We start from the raw sequence: 25,577 nt of genomic DNA, 5'->3' as shown, positions 1-25,577 counted from the left end.
ATTATCCTGTTTGTACCAAAATATTCATAGAAACAATACCTATATACAAGCTCTAAAAAATTCTTAAGAGATGATGAAGAATTTTCAAGACATGAAATCTTTAAAAAACAGAGTCAGATTTTTACAAGCGAATGCACATAAAACCAATTAAAGTTTGTTTTAAAATCAATCCCTTTGTCAGATAATGCATCGAGATCAATAACAAAGGAAGAACAGAGATTACGGATTGCAAGGACTTGTGTATGAAACTCATAGGCCGCACAGGATACAAAACAGTAAGGGTCAAAGTGAGAATGAGTTTTACCATATTTCTATTTGAAGTCCAGAGACTCGAGATTAGGGGCTCCCTTGTATTTTGAAGAATAGAGCGTTTTGGACCTCGAGAAGGATGATGACTAGGAGCAGAACGGCCAGTGGGGTGAGGAGCTGAGCGGCAAGGAGGAGGTGACGGTGGGGCTTCCTCTTCCTTTGCACTTTTACCATGGGAAGATGCTGTCTCTTTTTGAGCCGAAGACCCCTTTTGGTGAACAACCTTCCTTGCCATGGATTCGGATGATAGTGAAGAATGAAAAAAAGAGGAGTGTGAGTGAATGTGTATGTGTGTGTAACTGTGGTTACTTGGAATGAGGAGGATTTTTGGAAGGAATGTATGCTCCGGTGCTTCTTGTAGCAATCTTCTTCCTCATATTTGAGAGAAAAGAATGGAGAAGGGAAGATAAAGGGTGCGCCGAAGGTGGGAAGTGGGAGAGAGAGATTAAGAGTAAAGGGGGTCATTAATGCAATGAACAAACCTTCTCTTTTAAAGCAAAATCATTAATGAAAATGGTTTTCAAAAAATAATTTGAATATTTAAAACCATGAAAACTGAAAAGACAAGTCGTGAGGAATGATAAAAGTTTAAAACTGACATGACTTGGAATGGAATGAAGTGATTGCTCATAAAAATTTTAAAAATAAAAGAAATTTATGATTTAAAATAATGAACCCTATCATGTGAACCAGATTTGTCTTACATAGGCCCAATGGTGGGTACTGCGCTTTGGGTTCTAAGACACAAATTTTCATGTTTCAATTCAAAAATTAATCTGGGCTTTGTATAGGCCTTCTTTTGAAGAATTCATCATTTGTCCAATTTTATCTCCCTACTACCCACGAGACAAAATAACAGAGACCAGAAAAACATCAATCAATCAACAAACTCAAACGTAGTCATTCCCAGTTCAGTTCTCAGCTTGCAAAATCTTTCTTGACACAATGGCTTAGTGAAAATGTCAGCCAATTGTTCTTTAGATTTTACAAATTGAATATTAATAGTTTTCTTTTGCACATGTTCTCTAATGAAATGATATCTTACTTCAATGTGCTTAGTTCTTGAGTGTAACACAGGATTTTTTGAAATATGTATAGCACTCATATTATCACGAAATAAGGGAATACTATTAAGAAATGAACTGAAATTACTTAAAAAATAAAAAATTTGGTCAATACTTATCAGCAGCATCAGGTGAACCTCAATTAACATACAAATGAACCAAAATTACTTCAGTTTTGAATAACCAATAAAAAAGACTCAATCATCAATAAAAACACATACAATTTATTTTTGGATCCAAATGAACCTCAATTAAACTAAGAAATGAACCGAAATTACTTAAGAAATAAAAAATTTGGTCAATACTTATATTATCAGCAGTATTAAGTGAACCTCAATTAATTTACAAATGAACCGAAATTAGTTTAATTTTAAACAAGTAGTCCAAAAGACTCAATCATCAACAAAAATACATCGAATTCATTTCTGAATCCAAATGAACCTCAATTAAAAAGAGAAAAAGAAAAATCTCAGCAACAACAACAACAATCAAAAAATGACGATTGAGAAAGAATACGCGAAGAAGAGGAAGGAAGGCAAAGAAGAAGAAGGAGGCAGGTGAAGAAGAAGAAGAAGGAGGAGGAATGCAAAGACTAAGAAGGAGGAAAGCGAAGAAGAAGGAATGCAAAGATGAAGAATGATATGTTTGCGTTATTGAAGCGCACGTGTGTATATTAATAGTACAAACTAGGTATCCTTTAAAAATGGTATAATATTCAGTCTTTTATTACAATAATTTCAAAAAAGTAAAACAAACACAATTAAAAATTATGAATAAATTTAGTGTCTTTTTAAAATTAAAATACACATTTAAAATACAAACTAAATAAAACTGAAATTTAAAATTTAAATTTTAAATTTCTGTTTCAGATTTAATATATTTAATTATTAATATATTATAATTTAAATATACGTCTAAAAATTAAATTATTCAAAATTCAAAATTTTGATTTTAAAATTCTAAAATAAATCTTAAACCATCTAATTATATTTATTTGATAGATTTTTGAATGTGTTCTAAAAATATTTTGAGTACGACTGTATTATTTTGTATGCGTAATAAATTTACGAAATAAACTAATTTTAAACATGAGCTAAAACACCAAATAATAACATCAGTAAAAAAATTAAAATGAATAAATACTAATACTCAAATAAATAATAAAAATTCCAACTAATGCTACGATAATACATGTTAGATATATTTTTATTCATAAGATATAAAAAATTTAAATTAATTATTGATTTTAATAATTTTAAAAACGTTAATGTCTAAATAAGTAATGAATAAATATAACTAATGATAAAATAATAAATATTAGATGCATTTTATTAAATCAAATATCAAAAGGTTAATCGTATTTTTAGTGTTTATATTTAAATGCTAGAATTTATAATTTTAGATGTGTTTTAAAAATAATTTATATATAACATCATATTTTTAGATGTGTTATAATTAAAAAAAAAATAATTTTTATGAACATACTATCTACATATTCTTACTTAAACTTTTAAATTTTAGATGTGTTTTAAAAATAATTTATATACATCATTATATTTTTAGACATGTTATATTTTTCGATGTATTATAATTAAAAAATAATATCTACTTGTGTCATGGACATAGCTTGTAATTAATCCTCAATGTTGTGCTCTACGAACTTAAATTGTGGACATATATTCCATGTATTAGATGTAACAAAAAAATATTCAATATTTTAGGAGAATTAGTATGTTGAACTGTTAATAGAACATTGGTTATTGAACCTTTCATTTTCAGAATGGAATCACAAGAAATAGCCTTAATAAGGGAGTGGTCGAGTGGATACTCAGTGAGAAAAAAAATTGGATAGTGTCCAATGTTTGATTTTATTATTCATTGTTCTCTTTCTTATTAATTTCTGATCTCACTTATAGAATTAAGGGTGAGAGATCATACTTTATTCTATCCCATAAAAAAATGGAAAAAATCTATTTCTCCTTAATAATGGGACAAATAATATACAGATACAATCACATAAATAATAGGACAAACAATAATAATAATAATAATAATAATAATAATAATAATAATAATAAAAATAAAGAAAGAAGAAGAGGGACACTATCAGCGTTCTGGTTGAGTTCTAAAACGAGAGGGTGATGTTATTAATTTATCACATTTCAGAATGTAACAAAAAAAAGTATAAGAAACCGTGTTATATGAAATTACGTAAAAGAAGGAAAGAAACAATAACTAACTATCAAATGAATAGGTCAATAGGAAATTAGAAAATTTTAAATTTTTAAAATTTAAATTAAATTTAATTACAAATATGTATCTAAAAAATAGTGATATATTTTTTTAAAAAAATAATTAAATAATATTAAAAGCTGATCAAAGATTAATTTGTGTTGTATAAATAGCATTTTTATTATTTTTTTCTAATAAATTATATATATTAATAGATGGGTATTCTCTTGTGCGGTTTTAGTTTGCTCCGTTTGCATCGCTCTCGGCATTCCATTCCTTTCTTAATCTCATTCTGTGTTTGTGAAAGGTAAAGCTAAACACCCAAAATTGCTTTACTGGTTTTAGCTGCATACGTAAAGTGGTTGATCCCTGATCTTTTTTTTTGTACATGCATATACTTGTTAAGGGAAATAAAATGTTTTATTACTAATATTTCTTGCCTTTTTGTTCCGATTTTAAAATGATACTTTGACACTAGATGAAGGAAATTTGTCCTCTTTCTCCCATTTGATTTTCTCTTTGGAAAAGAGTAACGAGCCAGCAACTTTTGTGTTTTTTTCTGGCCAGCACTTAACCATTAAAATAAAAGTGAGCGATCTCTCACCATTAGATGTAATCTCACACCATTAAAAACACTATTGATGGCCAATTGATTGTTACAAAACACCAAAATTGCTGGCCCTAACATTCCTCTTCCTCTTTTTGGTGTATTCTGGCACAATCAACAGTTTAGTTAGTGACTCATCAGAGTTTTAGTTTGAGCTAGCGATTACAAGATGATTTAACATGCTAATTATTTTATGTAGGATACAAGTAGTGACGGTTGGATGGATTTACCTCTGGAAGTTTTGGAACTAATTTTCCAAAGACTATCTTTAATGGATAATCTAATGAATTGTCGTGCCACATGCCGCTCTTGGCGAAAGGCCGCGGACTCCATATTTTCATCTCAGCTTCCATTGATGCTATCTCTTTCACCATCTGAATTTCCATCCGGGTGGTTTGTTAAACCAGACGACACCACCTACCTTGGAAGCTTGTCCGCCCCATGGAGTAAGGATGATTCCACTGTGCTAACTGAAATATGGCCCCAAGTAATCAGACCTGATGATATTACTAGGGTTTACTCGGTGCAAGGGTGGTTGATGTTCAATATATTTCATCATGTCAGCGACAAAGACCAAACTTTCTCTGAGCTTTCCTTCTTCAACCCGTTTTCTCGTGCCAGATTCAAGCTTCCAAAGCTGTTCTTGTTTTCGGGTCGCCCGCATTATTATCAAGTTCGTTTTGCATTCAATTCTGCACCACCGGGTTCAGAGGAGTTCCTTGTTGTTTTGTTGTGTATGTTTTGCAATCGAGAATGGGGAGAGTCCATCAAACCAGAACAAATAAAGCAAAGGCTAGCTTTTATCAAATTCAAGCAAGGCTCATGGATTGAATCCATTGAAACCACTGAATCCTTTAGTGATATTGCAGTTCATGATGATAATAAACTGTATGCTTTTTCCATAAAACATAGAACAAGTGTTGTGTTCGTGTTTACCCTGGGAGATAATCATAGTGATGATCATGTCGTTGAACGATTATTCATGCTCAATACCGTAAGTGGTAATTTTTTTCCTGTATTTAGGCCCAATATTGCTGGTGAAACATATATTCTCGGTGATTTATCATTCAAACCGGACCATCAGTTGGCAATGGACACTAGCACTGGGGAGTTGTTATTAGTTATTCATTATATTAGTGGATCAAGTTCCTGTAGCTGTTATAGGTCAGTTCGTACAAGAAAATTTCGTGTTTTTAAGTTGGATAGAAGCATTCTTAGATGGTGTGAGGTTTTTGATATTGGTGATCGTTTCTTGTTCTGGGATTACACAAGGGTGAGTCTTGTGTCTGCTACGGCTCTCAGACTCTCACACCATAAATTTAAGGGAGGCAATTGCATCTTTTTCTGCCATGCAAATACTAAGATAAGTCCAATTACTAAGACAGGTCGACTAAAATTTCCAGATCATGATATTGGAGTCTTCTTTCTGGCTGATAGAACTATAAGTCATTTTCCAATTAATTCTTCTTTACCGCTCTCATTTGAGAACATATGGTTTAGTCCTGCTCCTTAATTATTTTGATAAGAAATTTGGCATAATGTTTATTTGATTTGATTTATTCTAGAGAAATAGAAGAACAATAATGAAAAGTTGGAAGGAGAATAATCATGAATTAATGAATAATAGCTGATCGGGTTCATTTTGAAGTATCTTTAAAGAAGCTAAAATCATTATATTCTATTGCTTTCTGTTTGTTATTTAATGCTAATTTCTATGTTTTACTTTGTTGGGTGAAAATATAATTATCTAAAAAAATAAAATAAAAATTAGGGTTTTACTATAGTGTTAGAAAGATAAAACCGTTCTACACATGTAGAAAAATGTGTTTGCCTGTTTGGAAGCAATACAGCACAGGAGCTTAAGTAACTACGAAATTGAATTAAGGATAATAATTAAGTGACTCACTACTGCTCCCTTCACCTTATCACCTCATAATAATGAATCGCAAAAGAGGTTGCTTACTTTTATTATATAAAAATAATTTAGTTTTGTATACCCAAAATAATATGTTCTTACTTTACAGTAAATTAATATATAAAAATTTGTTAGTGAATTTAAGTATTACTAAATTATTTATAGTTACATTCAATATATATGTCTGATTTATTAATAAAAGTAGATTATTATAATTGGTTAATAACTATTTTAGAGTTAATATAATTAATACTAGATTTAAAAAAAATAAACAATACATAACTCATTATTTTTTTATTAATTAAATTATTATAATTCAAATTAATTTTAATAAAATAACTTAAAATTATAATTTCAATCTTATCACGTACATGACACAGATAATTACATTTGTTAATATAAGAAAAAAAAGATTTTAAAGAAAAAATTACTAAAATATCTATGATATAATTATTTTTTTATATGATGATATAATTATAATTGTTTTCGGCCTATAAAAATCTCATATTCCATTTGCTACCAATTTCTTATTCCTTAATTCCACTCCAGGGTGGCTGACATTATTTTTTTAAGTTAAATAATTTTTAATAAATAAATATTTAATGCATTAAAAATATTGCTTATATATATATTTTATAGTTTATTCCAATTTTCTAAAATATTGTTTTCAAAAATTAACTTAAAAGCATTTAATTGTACACATTGTACACAATTAGTATTGGTTCCTAATACTTTCTCATGCAAATATCAATATCAAGTTACCAACTGATAAGAAATAGAAGAAGCAATTGTTAGATATTTTATAAAATCAGTAATTTGCGTACCTCCAGCCATTGCCAATAAATTCTTTGATTTAATTTGAAAACTTTCAATTCTTCAATCACAAACTCATATGGAATCAAAGTGTGTTTGTTAGTTATTGTGTAATCAGAATTGGGGACCTAAACTTTATAAAGTTTATGAACAGTCGTGTTCTTTGATGACCAGCTGCCAATATAATTAATTAATAATTACAACATCATCCAAACTAATTTTTATATTAACAAATTGGACCACAATTAGAATAAAAATTCTAACATTCTCCCACTTGGTCCAACATTCGTTACGTATAGTTTGTAATTACATGTTATGCTTAAACAATTAAGACAAATTACACGAATCATAGCGGTAGGTTCTCATTAATCGAGTATTATCTTCTATGTATTACAATGTAACATCGAGATAGGTCTTAAAGTAGTCCCTGAACTTGCACTCGAGCCTCAAAATGATCCTTAAAGTTAATAATTACTCAAATTCGTCCTCGAAATTGTTCTTCGGGACTCATAGTAGTCCCTAAAGTAATTTCCGTTCATCCTTACCATTAAAAAAGACTAAAACGACGTCGTTTTGTATTTATTAAAAAGAAAAAAGAAAAACACGCTCTTAATGGTACTTCTTGAGGTTGTTGAGCTTGCTGTATGGGTTGGGATTGAGAAGGATTCTCATTATTTTTCGGTACTGTAGCAGTATCTTAAGCAACAAAAATATTCTCATTGTTCTCTTGTACTGTAACTGAATCTACAGTAGGATTCTCATTTTGCTCTTGTACTATAACTGTATCTTGAACAATAGGCACAAGGACTTGATCATTGTCAGTTATAGAATCCTAATCAAAAGCAACATTTCTAATATTTTCTTCCCCCCCAAACTCAACATCCTCAAGAAATCTCGCATTTCCCGTCTCAAAAAATAGACCTTGATGCAGGATTGTAAAACTTGTACCCCCGTGAACGCTTATCGTAACCAACAAAGTAGCAACTAATTGTTCTTGAGTCCAATTTTCTTTCATGCAGCCTATAAGTTCGCGCCTCAGCTGGACATCCCCAAATATGCAAATGCTTTATACTGGGCCTTTTCCCAGTCCAAATTTCATATGGGGTTTTGTTAACTGCTTTGATTGGCACCCTATTAAGGATGTATACTGCTGTCTTTAAGGCTTCTCCCCAGAGTGATTTAGGCAAGGAAGAATGACTAATCATACTTCTCACCATGTCTTTAAGAGTTCGGTTCCTTCGCTTTGCAACACCATTCATGCTAGGTTTGCTTGACATGGTGTATTGCGGAACAATACCACACTCCTCTAGGAAAAGAGCAAAAGGCCAGGGACGTTGCTCACCTGAACCGTCATATCTTCCGTAGTATTCACCACCACGATCAGATTTGACAACTTTAATTTTCTTTCCAAATTGAAGTTCAACTTCAGCTTTGAAAGACTTGAAAACATCCAAGGCTTGAGACTTTTCATGAATTAAATATAGATACCCATAACGAGAGTAATCATCAATGAACGTAATAAAGTACCGTTGTCCATTCCAAGAGATAGTAGGAAATGGGCCACATATATCGGTATGTATCAGTTCTAAGACATCTTTAGCTCTCTCGGCACCTAATTTCCTTTCGTTTGTCCTTTTCCCCTTTATGCACTCAATGCAGACTTCAAAGTCTGCCAAATTTAGGGGTCCAAGAATTTCATCCGACATGAGTCTCTGAATTCTCAGCTTAGAGATGTGATCTAGGCGTTTGTGCCATAATGATGCCGAATTCTCATTTAGTTTTCGTTTTGTACCTGTTTCCAGTATTTCATTATTATAGGAATTTAAGTCAAGCCTATATAGATTATCCACCAAATGACCAGAGCAAATATTATTCGAATTATAGAAGAGACTGACTTTATTGTCTCCGAACGAACAAAATAACCTGATTTGTCCAAACGAGAAACAGAAACCAAATTCCATCTAAATGACAGTACATAAAATGTCTCTAACAAATCCAAGTAAAATCCACTCGTGGAACATAATCTAAAGGTTCCTATAGCTTCGACTGCAACTATATTGCCGTCTGCCACATAGATGTATCTTTCAGCATTTGTATGAGTCAACTCATTTTTGTTCCGTATATAAGTTTGTATGAGTCAACTCATTTGTGTCATATGCTAACTCCTCCTCTATTAGCTTATTCTGAAAAAGGCGAACATCAGACATCTCAGGATATGGCATTGATTAATAGTCTCTTAAAGATCTCGCATTGCTATTGAGTATCTTCTCAATCTCAATAAGGCAGAGGTTTTTCAATTCGTCATCAGTCATGTTTAGTCCTAGCAAAAGCACAGGGTGGTTTTATGAAATATTTAATAAGTAATTCTAAAATAAAATTATTAATATTATTAATAAAAATAAAGATAATAAGAGAATACAATCTTGATATAAAAAAAGATATAGTAAAATACCTTGGTTTTTCAAAGCTTTTCTCCTCTCATATAGTATTCCATCAGCTAATAATGTCCAAGTTGCATTCCAAACACGCTCTGGGTTGCTAATGCTATTAAATATCAGTAGCATCGCAAATAGTTTTCTCAATTAATGACCAGATGCAAGTTCAGCTACCTCATTAATAGCTGCAATGAATTCCCTATCATCGCACAGTAGTCCCATGGAATAGCAAGCATCTTGGAAGCTAGAATATGTAATTCCATTAATTGTCCTAATAGACTCATATGGTGTGCAACCTCTCTGAACAGCTAACAAAATTCTCATATAATAATAAATATCACCTGTACCCGGTGGAACATAATTTAACCTCCCGATAGAATACCCTCTTTTGTGTGGATGCCATTCCCTTGATTCTCTATCATAAACAAATTGATTTGGAAACTCAGCATACGTCAAAGTTTGATCTGCTTCAAATTTTTTATTGGCCTCCATCCATGCTAAGAACATCGTACATTTTCCTTCCTCTTCTTCCACGATTTCTTCAAGATCGTCATCATCTTTAAAGATGATATTTTGCTCTCCAGACAAATGAAATGTTAATCTCATTACTGAAGGCCACCTTTGATGAATATCATACGCTAAGGTTCTCCACACACCTCACATGCAGACAAATGTCTGCAATCATAAAATTGTTTGATCTCATCAATAACCTGAGCATCCTCTCCACTGGAAGCTTCCTTTGTAACTCCAACTGCTACCCTGTCTGGACCTCTTTTTTGAAATTCCACCGTATACATCCCTTATACCAAAAAGACAAAAAAATTATATGTTATATTTAAACTATCTATTTTATGTATGTGCTTTGATAAATTAAGGGTGATAATAAAAAATCAACAATATGTTAAGTAAGAAAATATTTTGCCATTTATTTTATAACAATCTAAAGGAATATTTCTCTAAAAATAAGGTTGGATGATGAGCAATACCTGCATCTAGCACTCCAAATGGAATTCCTTGCTTAAGATCCGATATTATCATGTCAAGCTTAATTTTGAACACTCTATACGATATATCCAGCCGGTCTTCAACCTTTAAGTTCCTTGGATTATTAACCCTGCCAATCTCTTGCCAACTCGAGTTACATATCATTGTGATGAAGAGGTCTGGATATCCATATTTCTTACAAATTGCCATAGCATCTTGACAATTATTAAACATGTATCTCATGCCACCAGTGAAGGACGCAGGTAGGATGATACGTTTACCTGCTTTAGAAGCACGTGTCTCACCCCTAACAACTGCATCTTGAATCCCTTTGTATATATCACTCCTTACCTTGGTTTGGTTGTTTCGATAGTAGCTCAACCTTTGTACTTCAATAATAGAAAAGCAATCAACCAAGAACTGCTGAAATAATCTTCCACCATTGACAATGGTTGCATACTCGACCTTTCTCTCTTGTATTCTAAATGCTATGAACTCCCTTAAACTGACACGCTATCTCTTTCTATTTTCATCAGCCCTATGAGATTCTCGCAAAGGAATGTCTTCTTGGTAGCCATCTTCACCGTAAGGAAACATCATAGGGTACTGAAGAGGAATAAATGCGGTGTGTGTCTCATGAATCCTTTGCAGATGTCCGGACTTTAATTGAACTATAATATCACACCCTGCATCTCCAGAATCAAAATCTCCTACTATTAGAGCTGCAACCTTGTTAGAAGATGGTAAATTGTAGAGTCTCGCATCCTTTGATCTTTTCCGGTACAACCGTAGCCTTATATTTGCGATATCTCCTTGATTCAGGTAGTTTTTCACTATATGTCCTATGACAGATATTGAGTTTATGCTTATTTATCCCAAATTGAAGTTATTTGGTTATTACTTTTGGTTTTATTTTTAATTCAATTCATACCATTGATATTCTATTAATTTCTAATTTAGTATTTAATGTCATAAAGTTATAAATTTCTCATATGAATTATTGTTGATACAATTAAGTTAGTTATTAATTTTTAATATGTACTTATTTAAAAAAAATCTAATTATAATTTTTAATTAAAGTATTATGTTTAAAATTTTAAATTTAAATTCAAATATTTTTTTTGAATTTTTAAGTAAGCAATTAGGTTTGAGAATATTTTTTAAAACTTTATATAATTTATAAGCTATTATGCTAATTACAAAAGATTATATTAAAGTAAATAGAATTACCAGTCTTATTAAAATGTGAGGTTATTTATACTATTTAAAAGAAAATTTTAATTTGACATTCTTCTATACTTAATTCTATTTCTAATGTTGTTCCAATAAAATTAAATTAATTTAAAAAAATATTTAAAAATTTAAAATTTGTACTAGCTAATTAGAAAACTCTATTTAAAATTTTGAAATTTGAAATTCTAATACTAATTCATAATTAAGGGACTTCTTAACCGTTTTGATTTTTAAATTTAAATTTTTTTACTTGCCACATTTATAAATTTTTTTTTACTCAATTTACATTGTTATCTTTTATATTGTTTCTGTACAATAGAAATACTTTCATTTTTTCTCTTTTTTTAAATATTTTTTCTAAATTTACGTAATTTATAAGGTTATTAATTTTTAGATTGTATTTAATTTTATTTATTTTTATCGACAAATAATAGAATTCATACTATTTATGACAAAATCAATAAAAATCATTTTTAAATTAATAAATTACTATATTCCTAATTAACAAGGAACGTTAAATTAGAAAATTTTATTTAAAAATTTAAATTTTGCACTAGCTAATTAAAAAACTCTATTTAAAATTTTGAAATTTAAAATTCTAATACTAATTCCTAATTAAGTGACTTCTTAACATGTGCGATGTACGAACTTATATTTTAATTTGATATGATAAATTAAAAATAGTATTTTATAATTATAAATTTTTTAACTTTAGTATAATACATTGTCATTATATAATAAGTGTATTGAATATGTTATTTTATATTTATTTAAAATAAAATACAAATAAAACAGTTTGAAATCTATAATATTCTTGAACCATAAAAAAAGAGACCTGAAAAGATAATAATTATATAACTGTATTGGTAGCATATCAATTGTGCACTAAACTTTATATAAAAAAACTAACAAAAGTTTATCGACAATATAATATTTTACTAACATCATTAGATAAACAATTGCCATATGATATTGTGCTCTATATTACAAATTTCATTTCAAGTCTGAAAGTATAGTTATAGATAAATTAGTTAAATTTACGACAAATATTCGTACAAAAGTGTAAATCATAACATGTTATTAAAATAAAAATACTATTTTTCTTACCTAAATATTATTAAAAACTTCTTTGAACATGATATTTGTTGTTGATGACTTTGGATTGCTATCTTAGCCTAGAATTAGAATATTCAAGCCATTACGACTCTTAACTCTTGACAAAGCAACCTAAAAAGTTGTCCATAGGTGAATACTGATTTTGGCAAGTAAAAATCCTACATGTGATAATGATTTACCACATAATAAAATACTTTGGTTTTTCAATATTTTTCTCCTCTTATATAGTATCCCGTCAGCTAATAATGCCCAAGTTGCATTGTAAATAGAATTTAGTTTGCTAACACTATTAAATATTAATAATATCACAAATAGTTTTCTCAATTGACGACCAAATATCTATAATGAATTTTCTATCGTCATACAGTAGTCCCAATGAATAAAAAGCATCTTGAAAGTTAGGATATGTAATTCTATTAACTATCCTAATAAACTCATATGTTGTGCAACCTTTCTAAACAGTTAACAAAATTCTAACTTTATAATTCAATGCGAGATCTTTAAGAGACTATCAATCAATGCCATATCCTGAGATGTCTGATGTTCGCCTTTTTCAGAATAAGCTAATAGAGGAGGAGTTAGCATATGACACAAATGAATTGACTCATACAAACTTATATACGGAACAAAAGATGACTCATGAGCAAAGGATAGTATTTGATGAGATACTCAATGCTGTTATTACAGACTCTGGTGGTTTTTACTTCATTTATGGGCATGGTGGGTGTGGTAAGACATTTATTTGGAATGGACTTTCTTCTACTATTCGGTCTAGAGGAAAAATTGTTTTAAATGTCGCATCCAGTGGAATTGCTTCTTTACTCCTACCTGGTGGCAGAACGGCTCATTCTAGATTTTCAATACCCATTATAATTACTGATGAATCTACTTGCAACATCAAGCATGGCAGTTTGAAGGTTGAGCTGCTCATCCAAAGTAGCTTAATAATATGGGATGAAGCTCCAATGCTCAATAAAATGTGCTTTGAAGCACTTGATCGGACGCTCAGGGATCTTATGTCAGTTACCGATCAACATAAGACACATCAACCATTTGGTGGTAAGGTTGTTGTTCTAGGAGGTGATTTCAGACAGATACTTCCGGTGATTCCGAAAGAAAGTAGACGCGATATATTGGCATCTGCTATTAACTCATCCCATCTGTGGTCATTTTGTAATGTTCTAAAACTGCATACGAATATGAGGCTTCTAATGTCTTCTTCGGATCAAGATGAAGGTGAAATGAAGAGATTTGCTAATTGGATACTTGATGTTGGAAATGAAAATATTGGCTCTGTTGTTGGTGATGAATCAGAAGTTGAAATTTCAGATGATCTATTGATTACAACTACTGATGACCCTCTCTCTCATTTGGTAGACTTTGCATATCCAAATTTGTTACAAAACATGTTAGATTACAGATATTTTTAGAGTAGGGCAATTCTGGCACCCACGCTTGAGAGTGTCGAGAAGGTAAATGATTTTGTCTTGACAATCTTTCCAGGGATGGAAAAGGAGTATTTGAGCTCTGACACAACATGTCAAGCTGATGAGAATGAACATGTACAACAAGAGTTGTTTACACTAGAGTTCCTAAATGACATCAAATATTCGGGACTACCCAATCACAAGTTGACTTTGAAGCCAGGAGTCGCTGTAATGCTACTGCGAAACATAGACCAGACTTCATGTTTATGCAATGGGACAAGATTAATAGTTAACGAACTTGGCAGCAACATAATTGGAGCGATAGTAGTGATCGGTAGAAATATTGGAGATAAAGTGTACATTCCAAGAATGAACTTGATCCCTTTAGATTCAGGATTGCTATTTAAGTTCCAACGGAGACAATTTCCATTAACAGTATGCTTTGCAATGACCATTAACAAGAGTCAGGGTCAATCATTATCACATGTAGGGCTTTATTTGTCAAAATCAGTGTTCACCCATGGACAACTTTATGTTGCTTTATCAAGAGTTAAGAGTCGCAGTGGCCTCAGGGTTTTAATTCTAGACGAAGACGGCAATCCAAAGTCATCAACAACAAATGTCGTGTTCAAAGAGATTTTTAATAATATTTAGGTAAGAATAATATTATTTTTATTTTAATAGCATGTTATGATTTATACTTTTGTACAAATATTTACTATAGATATAACTAATTTATCTATAACTCTTTTTTCAGATTTGAAATGAAATGTGTAACAAAGAGCACAACATCCTATGCCAATTGCTTTTCTAACGAAGTTAGTGCTTTTCTAATGAAGTTAGCAATATACTAGGTTATCGATCGATAAATTTTTATTAGCTTTTTGATATAAAATTTAGTGTAAAATTAACATGCTATTATTACAGTTATATATGTTCTTATTTTTTTCATGTCTCCCTCCTTATGGTTCAAGAATATTATAAACTTCAAACTCTTCTATTTATATTTTACTTTGAATAAAGATAAAACAACATATTTAACACGTTTATTATATAACAACGATGATAGTGTTATACTAAATTTAAAAAATATATGGTTATAAAATATTATTTTTAATTTAACTTATCAACTTTAAATATAAGGCCGTGCATCGCACGGGTTTAACAGTAGAAAATTATGCCATAATAAGTTTTTCTCAATGAAAAATCCTCTTAAAAAATATTTGTTGAGTTATTACACCTTATATACAATGTACTCTTTATGTACTCTCACAAAATAATAATTACAATAGTAAACTTATTATTGATAAAGAAATAATCTAAGTAACAAAATCCATCGTAGATTCCAATGATCAATGCATGAGATGATATTTCAATCTGACTTTGAAGCATGGCATCGTTGCGCCTTGCCACTGCCCAAGGTACTATTCCTGCACAATGCCTCAACTCTCTCTGCTCCACAGTTTTGGATCATGATCATCGACCAATTCATCTTCCTCATAAGAAGCTTGCTCATAAGCTCCCTTGATTTATAGGTCGCGGTTTCGAGTCTTCTTATCTTTGGTTAAAAAAAATACTATGTTTTCATACAATAATATAAAATTATTAAAAAAAATTCTTCTCATTGTTAAAGAGAATAAAAAATCCCCTTAAAAAATATTTGTTGAGTTATTACACTTTATATACTATGTACTCTTTATGTACTCTCATAAAAAAAAATTACAATAGTAAATCTATTATTAATAAAGAAATAATTTAGGTAACAGATTTGATGGCTCTAGAGCTTCCAAGTTTTTGCTTGATAATCTTGTTGATCGATTCGTTTGTAAGTCTTTCTTTCTTTGTTTCTTTATTGTTTTTCTTTTGAAGCAGTTAAAGTAGATAGAAGTTAATTCATGTTCCTGTTTGGGAGTGAAAATAGACTGCATAACCATCAGGCCACTATGTTTTCTTTTAAAATTTATACAAATTATAATACATATAGATATCTTTTATCAAATTGTTTATTTTTATTTAATTTATTTTAATTTTAATTATAAATTCACTCATTTTTAAATTAATTATATTTTTATTTAACAATAATTATAAACTCACTTATTTTTTATAATTATATAATATCTATTAATATTATTTTTTAATAAATACTTGTAGTATATAATAGTATAATAGATATAAAATAATTAATAAATTATTAAAATTTAAAAATAATAGTTATTTTAATATAAAAATAAAATAAAAATATTTATGATAGAGTAAAAATAACAAACAATTTATTGTTCATGCTCTATATTGTTTTAAAATAACTTGATATTTTTAAAATGTTAGTAAAAATATGTATTTTAAATTTTAATTTTAAACTTTTGACTTTTTTTATTTTTATTTATATAGGACCGAGTCAAACGGTTCAACCAGTAACCCACTGGTTGAATCAGTGACCCAGTAATCTGACTGGTTCGATCACCGATTCATATTTCTGAATTCTATTGAAGATGAGGCAATAACAGACCCCAAGCTTGCAGTAGTGGGATCATCTTTCCTAATGTTCAATGTTCTGAAAACTGGACCGGACCAGCCGGTTCAACCGAGTTAATCGAAAACCGATCACTTAGCCGGTCCGGTCCACATGTAAAACTGCATTGCAAAAAACCGGTGGAATCAGACGAATTGGTGGTTAACCGGCGAACCGGGCAAATCTGCCCGGTTTTTTCAAATACCGATTTTTCCTCCTACTATTGAAACGACATCGTTTGGCTATTTTATAAAAAAAAAAAGAAAAAAAAGAAAAACAGGCTGAAGCGCTGAGCAACCCGGGTAGAAGCATCAGTGTAAAATCCCTAAACTACCCTTATTTCTTTTTTTTCAAACCAAAATCCTAACCCTAATTTGGACACAACACACTCCTTCACACATTCACCAGAACCCTAGCCACCCTTACCCAACAGCAGAACAAATGAACAGAAAGGAAAAAGAGAAGAGGGGGAGAACCGGAGAGGGAAGAGAAGAGGAAGGAAGGGAGGTGGCGCTGGTGGGCGTCACTGCCACCGTCTTCGCCATCGTGTCGTCGCGAGGAAGGCCAGAACCGAGGGAGAGAGAGAGCCGCGCGGGGAGAAGGAGGTGTCACCGTCCTATGGAGCCCGCGTCGCTGTCGTCATTGTCGAGGTCTTCATCATCGCCGTCCATGGAGGTTCGCAAACAGAGGGAAGACGTGCCGTTCTACCCAGAGTCATCGCGGGAAGGGTCGTCGCCGTCAAGCCTAGCCACCATTGCCGCCGTTCGTGCCTCCGTTTCGCGCCGCCAGATCTGTCGCCGGGGGGAGAAATAGAACACGTGTGGAGAGAGAAAGGGTTGCAGGGAGGTTCCACCACCGTTGGAACTCCACTGCTGCTGCTGCCATGGCCGCCGCACCTCTGTCGCCAAGAAACGCCTAGCTGCCGCCGTCGAAGCTAGCCTCGCTGTCATTGTCGTAGTTGCAAATTTGGAGCTTCAAGAGAGAGGAGTTTCCAGAGAGAGAAATGCCGAGGAGGGACCCTCCGCTGCTGCGCTGTTCCTGTCGCCGTTCGGATGTACCTGAACCAAGCCATCGTCGTTGCCGCCGGAGTTGTTGGTGCTACTGGAGCTGAAGTCATTATCCCATTCCAGCCTCTTTCCTTGATTCTGCTCTAGCTTTCATGTCCTATTATGCCACCATTTAATCTGTCTTGTCCTTGTTTTAATTCGATTTTAGTTTTGCCTGTTTTAGATTTCCAGGATTATCGCCAGCTCCATCTTGTCGCTACTCCGGTCCAAATTTAGCGCTCATTTGTTTTATTCTACTTCAATCCTCCTCATCTTGAATTTGGCACTCCGGGTTTGGTATCTTTGGTCCTTTGGGACCACATTGTGAGTAGACTTTATATTTATAATTATTTGATTGTGCATCTATAATTATTTTGATATAAATCAATTATGACTTTTGAATTATACTCACTATAATTGCCTTAAATGATTTTAAATGGATTAGAATAATTGATTTTTTTGAATTAAATAATTCGTTTTTGAAGTTTATACTTTCGGAACTATACATGAGACTATATATATTTTTGATGAAGTTTTGCATTATTTTAAATTGTTTGATCTTACTTGAATATCTGTTTTTGAGACCATATATATTTTTTATGAAGTTTTGTATTATTCTAAAATGTTTGAATTTACTTGAATATCTGTTTTTGAAGCTTGAAATATTTGTTGGTATTCACTTAGTTTAAAGAATGTGAAATATATTTGAAAGGTGTTATTTTTGAAAAAGTATAATTGGAAAGGATTCTGATGAGAAAGTATAATACGATTTGATTTGATTCGATACCTTATATATTTGAAAGATCAAAGATTTGTTATATTTGAAATTATATGTTTTGAATTGGTTTGGGAGACTCGTATTAGAAAACCGTAGTTAACGGCGGTTATGACGTTAACTTAGATGTATCTAACTCAGACTCCAGCTAGCAGGGGTGTTGCTAGCCTAACGTGTAGGCCACACGTTAGATCTGTTATTCTGTTAGGACACACGGGAGGAAAGGGCTACCCTTAGAGGTGGAGCCGTCCAAGTGTGGATTATTTGATTTGATTTCTGTATGAGAACTCCCTTATTGATTCACTTATTATTATCAACTATTATTTTCTAACAAAAAATTATTTTAATAATAATGTTTATATGGTCTCATATCGATTATAGATGTATTGTCTGGTCACTGAGTTGCAAAACTCACCCTTTTTTTAAAAAATATTTTTCAGGAGCAAATATTTGACTATGTGAGACTTTCTATTCAAGAGTAACGGTCTGCAATGAGTACCTATTCTTTGTCGAATTCCTAGAAGTATATGCTCCATATGTCACAAGCAGGATCCAACCATTCTTAGTTATTTTAATTTTTTTTTTGTTAAAAAGTATATAACTATTTATTTTAGAACTTGTAAAATATTTGTAACTTGCTTATTCAATTTATATTTGAGTATGTTAGGCTTGCTATAGGATTATTTTCTTAAGCGCCGGTTATGACTCATTTTGAATCGTGACAATCAGTTTACCCTAAATCAATCCCTAATCTTCGAAGAACACTCAACACTCCACTCCCAACCCTAAGCTCGAGGCTGGACAATCTGCAAACGACGGACAACCGACGAACGCCGTGAAGAACACTCCCACCATCGCGGGTCGTCGCGCACTGTTGCGGCTGCTGGGTTTCTGGGTTTTGGTCGCGGGTCGTGAAGCACCGTTGCGGGTTCTGGGTTTCTGTCTTCTGGGTTTTTGGGTTTTGGTCGCTGGTCGTGAAGCACCGTTGCGGGTTCTGGGTTTTTGGCTTCTGGGTTTCTGGGTTTCTGCCTTCTGTTCGTGCTATTTTTCTGGCTTCTGTTCGTTCTTCACTTGCGGTAAGTTCTGGGTTTCTGGCTTCCGTTCGAATTTTGAATAAATTTGTTCTTCAATTTTTTGTATGTTGAATAAATTTGTTGAAATGTTGAATAAATTTTTCTGGCTTCTGTTCGTAACTTCCTATGTTGAATAAATTTTTTGATTTATTTGCTGAGGTTATTTGTTCATCAGTGAATTTGTTTTTGATTGCTTCATGATTTTTGTTTGCTACTTCTGATTTTTATTTGCTGCTTCATGAATTTGATTTTCCGATTGTTACAGATGGAACAATCACAAAGTAACCCACAGCCACAAGATACTGAAGATGTTGAACTTCAATTCAAAAGGCTTTTTATTGAACTTCTGCCGTGGTCCCCTCCCTCTGCTCTGCCTTGCTCGCCGCAATTTCTCCAGCTCCCTCTGCTCTGCCGTGGTCGCCTCCCTCTGCTCTTCCGTGCTCGCTGAAGATTCTGGTAGGTGAGTCCTCTCCTCTTTGCTGTGTTCTTGCTGTGTTATGGTATGGAATGGTGTGCTGTTGCAATCCTCTTTGCTGTGTTTTTGGCTGTTACTGTGTTCTTGTTATGGTGTTAATAATTATTTTTTTTGCTGTGTTATTGATTAATTGTTAATAATTTATATTACACAATAATCTGTATTTTTTTGTTAATAATCTTGCTGTGTTGTTCTTGGTGTTGTATTTAAACTGCTACTGGTGTTGTGGTTATTAACAATTTAAACATAAGTGTCATGTTATTTACATGGTTTTGATTTTTATGCTTGTACTTGTGCATTTTTAGTCTTGTTTCAAAGACTAATGTATGGAAGAATACATAATGAGTCACACGATATTAATGGAGGAGTTGGTGTTGTAATTAGGAATGAGATGGGAATCATAATGGAGGCATCAGCAACCCAGGCAATACCTTATCCCCTTGAAGCACATGAAGCAGAAGCATATGCAGCATTTTGGGGGGTTGAATTTTGCAAAAGACTGTTGTTTTTTAAAGGTGATTCTTGAAAGTGACAATATAGAAGTAATGGGTGCCCTCAAACAGAGAAGGTGTTTTAATTCTTGTTTTGGAACTTTTATTACTGATGCCATTTCACTTATTAGAAATTTTAGATTTGTGGAATTTAGTCATGTTAAGAGAGAAGAGAATAGAGTAGCTCATGAATTAGCAACCTTAGCTCTTACCACTCCAAATTGCATGTGGATGGAAGATGCCCCAAGCCATGTTCAGAACTTGGCTATGTTAGATGTCTTTCCTTTATCCTGAATGAAATTTCTTCTGTTTCAAAAAATGTATGGAAGAATACTATATGTATATGCTGCATATTTATGCTTAGGTGCTGACTCTACATAGCTTTCTTCTTGAAGTTTTGCTCTTTATTATGTGAAATTTTAAATTTTATTAAGTTAGAAATTATTAAATTTATATATTTATAATAATTTATTATTTAAAATTATTTTTAGATTTTTTAATAATTTTATTTAATATTTAATTAAACCGATTGAATCCCGGTTGAACTCCGATCGAACCAGTAAATCATTGAACCAGTGACCACACCGGTTCTTTGACCGGTCCGATTCTCGCAACCTTGCTAATGTTTTTGATACTGGAAGGCAATTTGAGATTAGCCACGGTTGGAGATAGCTACGGTCTCATTGGAAGAAAGGCCTCTTTCGAATCCGAACAATTAAACTTTGCTCATTACCTAAACAAATGTCCTTCTGAGACAGGACTTCTTGAAAGAGAACTCTAACTACCAACTGGATGATATATTGGTTAAACGTGATCGTGATGGTGATGGTGATTGGTGCGTGAAAGGGAGCACCAAGGTATTTTATTTTATTTTAGTCTTTATTGCTCTTAAATTACCTTTCAATCATTATTCAGTATTGTGATTTGTGATATAGCAAGAGAAAAAGAGACTGAACAATGATAAGAGAGAAACTAAATATCAGAAACTGAGCGTTATAATTTTTGTATATTAGATACAAGTAGTGCAGTGCTTTTATACATAAACCAGAGAAGAGATATTAGCTACACTAATCTAACTGAGTTTCCCAAGATCCTTCAAAGGAAAATTCTGATTCAGGCTACTAATAAGAGCTTCAACCTCTTTCGGGTCACCACCTGTAACCACTATATCATCAACATAAGCCATTAGATAAATAACAGATGTTGAAGTTAATTTTACAAATAATGATGTGTCTGACTTTGTGCAATCTAACCCGAACTATTTCAATGTATTTTTGAGAGTGAAATACCAAGCACGGGTGCTTGTTTAAGACCATACAAAGCTCTATTAAGTTTACAAACCAGTTTCGGATTAGAGCTCTCATAGCCTTGTGATTATTGCATGTAAACTTGTTCATGTAAAATGCCATTCAAAAAGACATTATTAAAGTCAAATTGGCATAGCACCCAACCTTGACTTGTAGCAATCTTTAGAACCACTCTAACTGTAGAGGGACGAATCACAGGACTGAACACTTGTTCATAGTCCACACCCTCTATTTGGTGAAATCCCTTAGCTACAAGGCGAGCCTTGTATCTTCAAATTTCTCTTTTTGGGTTTTTCTTAATTGCATAAACCCACTTACATCCAATAATTGTGGCTGTTGGTGGTGGTTCAACAAGGCTCCCATGTATTGCATTTTAAGAGTGCTTGATATTCTAAATCCATGGCTGACTTCCAACGACTGGAGCTGAGGGCTTAGGTTACATTTCTAGGAACCTGTAATGTCAAATCAATAGTGTTGGTAGTAAGAAAAAATCTTGGTTTTTAACTTCATGTTTTGGATCTTGTCACCATTGCATGTGTATTCGTTGTAGTGGGTGGGCAGGGTGGTCAAGTAATTTCTAAGCCAGAACTAGAAATTTGATTAGGTGGAAGAGATGTAATTTGTTCATGGGAAAGTATCAGCTATTGTAGAATTAGTATTGCTTGCAAACAACATTTGGGGAGGTTTGATTTATGTTGTTTGAGGAAGACCTGCACTGTTCACTTGTAACACTATTAGTAGAGGCATTAGAATGAGTGTGAGAATTTTCATCGTCATTAATAGGCATATTATCACTAAGAGCACCAAGAACTTGATAATGAATGTGAGTAGGAGTTAGAGGTAGTGTTTTGTTGATTTTTAGCAAATCGATGGTGGTTCGATATTTAGTGATTTGGAAGCTAAATCTACTCCTCTGTGCGAGTACTAGTTTTCTAAAAGTGTATCAAAGCGTCGAAAATATAAAAAAAGTTTGTAAATTGACAAATGAAACTTAAACATGAAGGTTTTTGAAGAATAAATGTACAGACAATAAAGAAATTTGTATTGAAATTTAAAAGAAAACAATAAAATACCTTCAATTGGATCAAAGAATTTCAACATAAAAGATTAAAATGCAGAAAGATAAATTGAACAATGAAAATAGAAAACACTTGGAAAATAAAGTTACTTGAAATGTTAAATTTTACAGAAAAGTAAATTGAAAGAATAAAGAACGTGGAAGGAACCCTACAGAAAAATAATTCGATTGAGGATATGAGTGTGCTTGAGTGTTTCCTGAGTTAAAGTTTCTTGGTAACCGTTTCCGCCGCGTGATTGTAGATATTCCCCATGATTTCTTCGTGTAATAGAAGAAGCCACTAACTCTCCCACTTCTATGACTATTCGACCAGCTCATGGAAGATCTTACTCAATTTCTCGAATCCAATCTCCTATTTGATCAGGCCTACTCGATTAACAAAACAATAGAAATCTAAATCATCGTCAATTACTTCCAACCTCATATTCATGCGTATATTTTTTCGAGAGACCACATCTGACTCATTCCGAATCAATTCACTCTTATCAAAAATATTTTTCGATCAACAAGTAGATTATTTGATACAACACCAATAAGAAGAGAAATAGAGTTTGAATCATATCTAATAGCAGAAGCAGTAGTAAACATATCATGATATGGGAAAGTTGTTTTTATCAAAAATCAAACATTTACATAGGTAAATCTTACCATCCTGATTCATACATTTATAACCATGGTGCTATGAATCATAGTTTAAACATAATAAAAATACTAGATAGTAATTATTGACTCGTTATTTTTATGATTAATTAATATTTTAATTTTTTTTGTTATATAGTTATACAAAATTATGGAGTTAGTTATTTAAAAAGGAATACCATTGTTACTCCTGCTGAATTCTAAAAGAAATACGAATTTTCTGGACCAATTACTCAGAATGTCCTGAGTTCCATACCTAACATTGCTGATAGAAATGTTCAGGGTCAGGGCATTGATCATGATCGATTTGTAATCCTTCCATCCCAAGAATTTTGGAAATGCTTAATTAATGACGAAGGTGCTGCCATTGTAGGCAGTAGTAAAAGGACGGCAATGCTTTTTTTTTTTTTCTTTCATATAAATTTATATATAGAATATAGTATTTATATGAAATTTTGATCAATTAAAGAAAAATAAAAATATTTTTTAAAAACCAAACATTTTTTCATGACATAGGGAATAGCAAGACGTTTGGTTCAAGAAGCCTAATGAAAAACTAAAGGGATATGGGATTTTCGCACAGTATATAATTAGGAATGGTAAAACGGGTTGAATCTGTCGGGTTCCGATTCGTTAAATCCGCTAAAAAAAATGAGTCGGGGCTAAGATTTGGAGCCCGTCAAATTAAAAAAAATCTGCTAATCCGCACCGCCAAATTGGTGGATTTTGGCGGGACGGGCGGTCCGCCGGGCCGAAGATTTTTATTTCTTATTTTTATTAAATAAAAGAGTGATTACTATTATAAAATTAATAATTATAGAATTTTCAAATATTTTTTTTATTTTTATTCTTCTTTTAGTTATTAACTTTATTTATTTTATTTTACAATTTCGTATATTTGCTTAAATTATGTGACTTATTTTTTAAAATAAAGATGATTCTATTGATAAATATTATTTTGAACAATTTTATTGAAGTTAAAAATTTTAAAAAATATAGTGAAAAAATTATATTATAATTTAATTATTTTTTATTTGTATTTGATTTTTTAATTATTATTTTTTGGTTAATTTTAATAAATTTTATTTTCAAAAAAAAAAGTCAAGCGGGCTAGCCCGCCAATCCGCCATAAAGCAGAGCGGGCTAGCATTTTGAACCCATATTAGTTGCGCGGGACGGGACGGGTTGGGGCAGGACGTCCCGCTTTGCCACCCCTATATATAATCGTATTTTTTTTATAATTCAATCGATTGAATTTCACACAGTAATATGGGATTTTCTTATTCAATCGATTGATGTGGTAACACAATCGATTGAAATTTGTATGTAGTTTTTTTATATATTCAATCCATTGGTATGATATATATATATAATGAAGTAATGTAATTTTTATTTATTATTTCAACAATCATGTCATATAAATATTATGTCTTGTCAATTATATTTTATTTTATACCATTAATTTGTTTATAAAAAATTATTTTTTTATTTTTTTATTTATTTAAATTCTATTTATATGTTTGCATATATTAATGTTATTTTCATTCTTTAGATGTGTGTGATATAAATTGATATTTTTTAATATTTATGTAAATTTTTTTATTTCCTACCATTTTTTTAAAATAATGTATTTTACATTGATTAACCCTTAGAATAATTTTTTTTAAGAATTGGAATTCTATTTCATGTTTTGGTATAAAAAATAGCACTGATATATATAAATCATACTAAAATAAGTCTAATTTCTAATTTCATTAGATTTGTTATTTTTATTATTTTTTTTTAATTTATATTAAATGAAAAAGAAAATAATTTTTTACACAAACAAAATAAGGAGAAATTCATTGATAAAACATAAAATAATTGGTACAAAAAAATCAATTGCAATTTTTTTATTAAGTAGCCAAAATCTTTTTCAAAATTTTAATTTGTATATCTCTTAATATTCATCATTTTAAAGTTGGTGAAAAGTATATTCAACCAAAATATTCTTTTTATATAACCAAATTTTTTGTTTATTTTGTATAACCAAAATTTTTGCTCATTTTA

At 31.6% G+C, this 25,577-nt stretch overlaps 1 protein-coding gene and 1 pseudogene across 1 annotated transcript; one reads left to right on the top strand and one right to left on the bottom strand.

The window, feature by feature from the left end:
- Positions 1–9,522: 9,522 nt before the first annotated feature.
- LOC148577151 (uncharacterized) lies at positions 9,523–13,576 on the bottom strand. Its single transcript, XM_088502844.1, has 5 exons — positions 13,573–13,576; positions 10,944–11,201; positions 10,362–10,748; positions 10,032–10,174; positions 9,523–9,951 (listed from the first exon to the last, which is right to left on the bottom strand). The coding sequence occupies exons 1-5, from the start codon at positions 13,574–13,576 to the stop codon at positions 9,523–9,525; spliced, it is 1,221 nt and encodes a 406-aa protein (XP_088358970.1).
- Positions 13,577–13,694: 118 nt separating this feature from the next.
- Positions 13,695–14,789, top strand: LOC148577150 (uncharacterized; annotated as a pseudogene).
- The last annotated feature ends 10,788 nt before the right edge of the window (positions 14,790–25,577 follow it).

This window comes from Arachis ipaensis, chromosome B1 (genome assembly GCF_059453495.1).
Source record: "Arachis ipaensis isolate K30076 ecotype BB chromosome B1, ASM5945349v1, whole genome shotgun sequence".
NCBI classification, from domain to species: domain Eukaryota; kingdom Viridiplantae; phylum Streptophyta; class Magnoliopsida; order Fabales; family Fabaceae; genus Arachis; species Arachis ipaensis.
The sequence above is the reverse complement of the archived record's forward strand: the minus strand, read 5'-3'. Positions and strand labels throughout refer to the sequence as shown.

Bases quoted from the DNA above. Each gene is read 5' to 3' on its own strand.
- LOC148577151 (XM_088502844.1), bottom strand. The intron at 10,175-10,361 runs GTATTGCTCATC...TTTTGGTATAAG, and splicing joins ATTTGGAGTGCTAGATGCAG to GGATGTATACGGTGGAATTT. The intron at 9,952-10,031 runs GTGTGTGGAGAA...TTGTCTGGAGAG, and splicing joins GACATTTGTCTGCATGTGAG to CAAAATATCATCTTTAAAGA.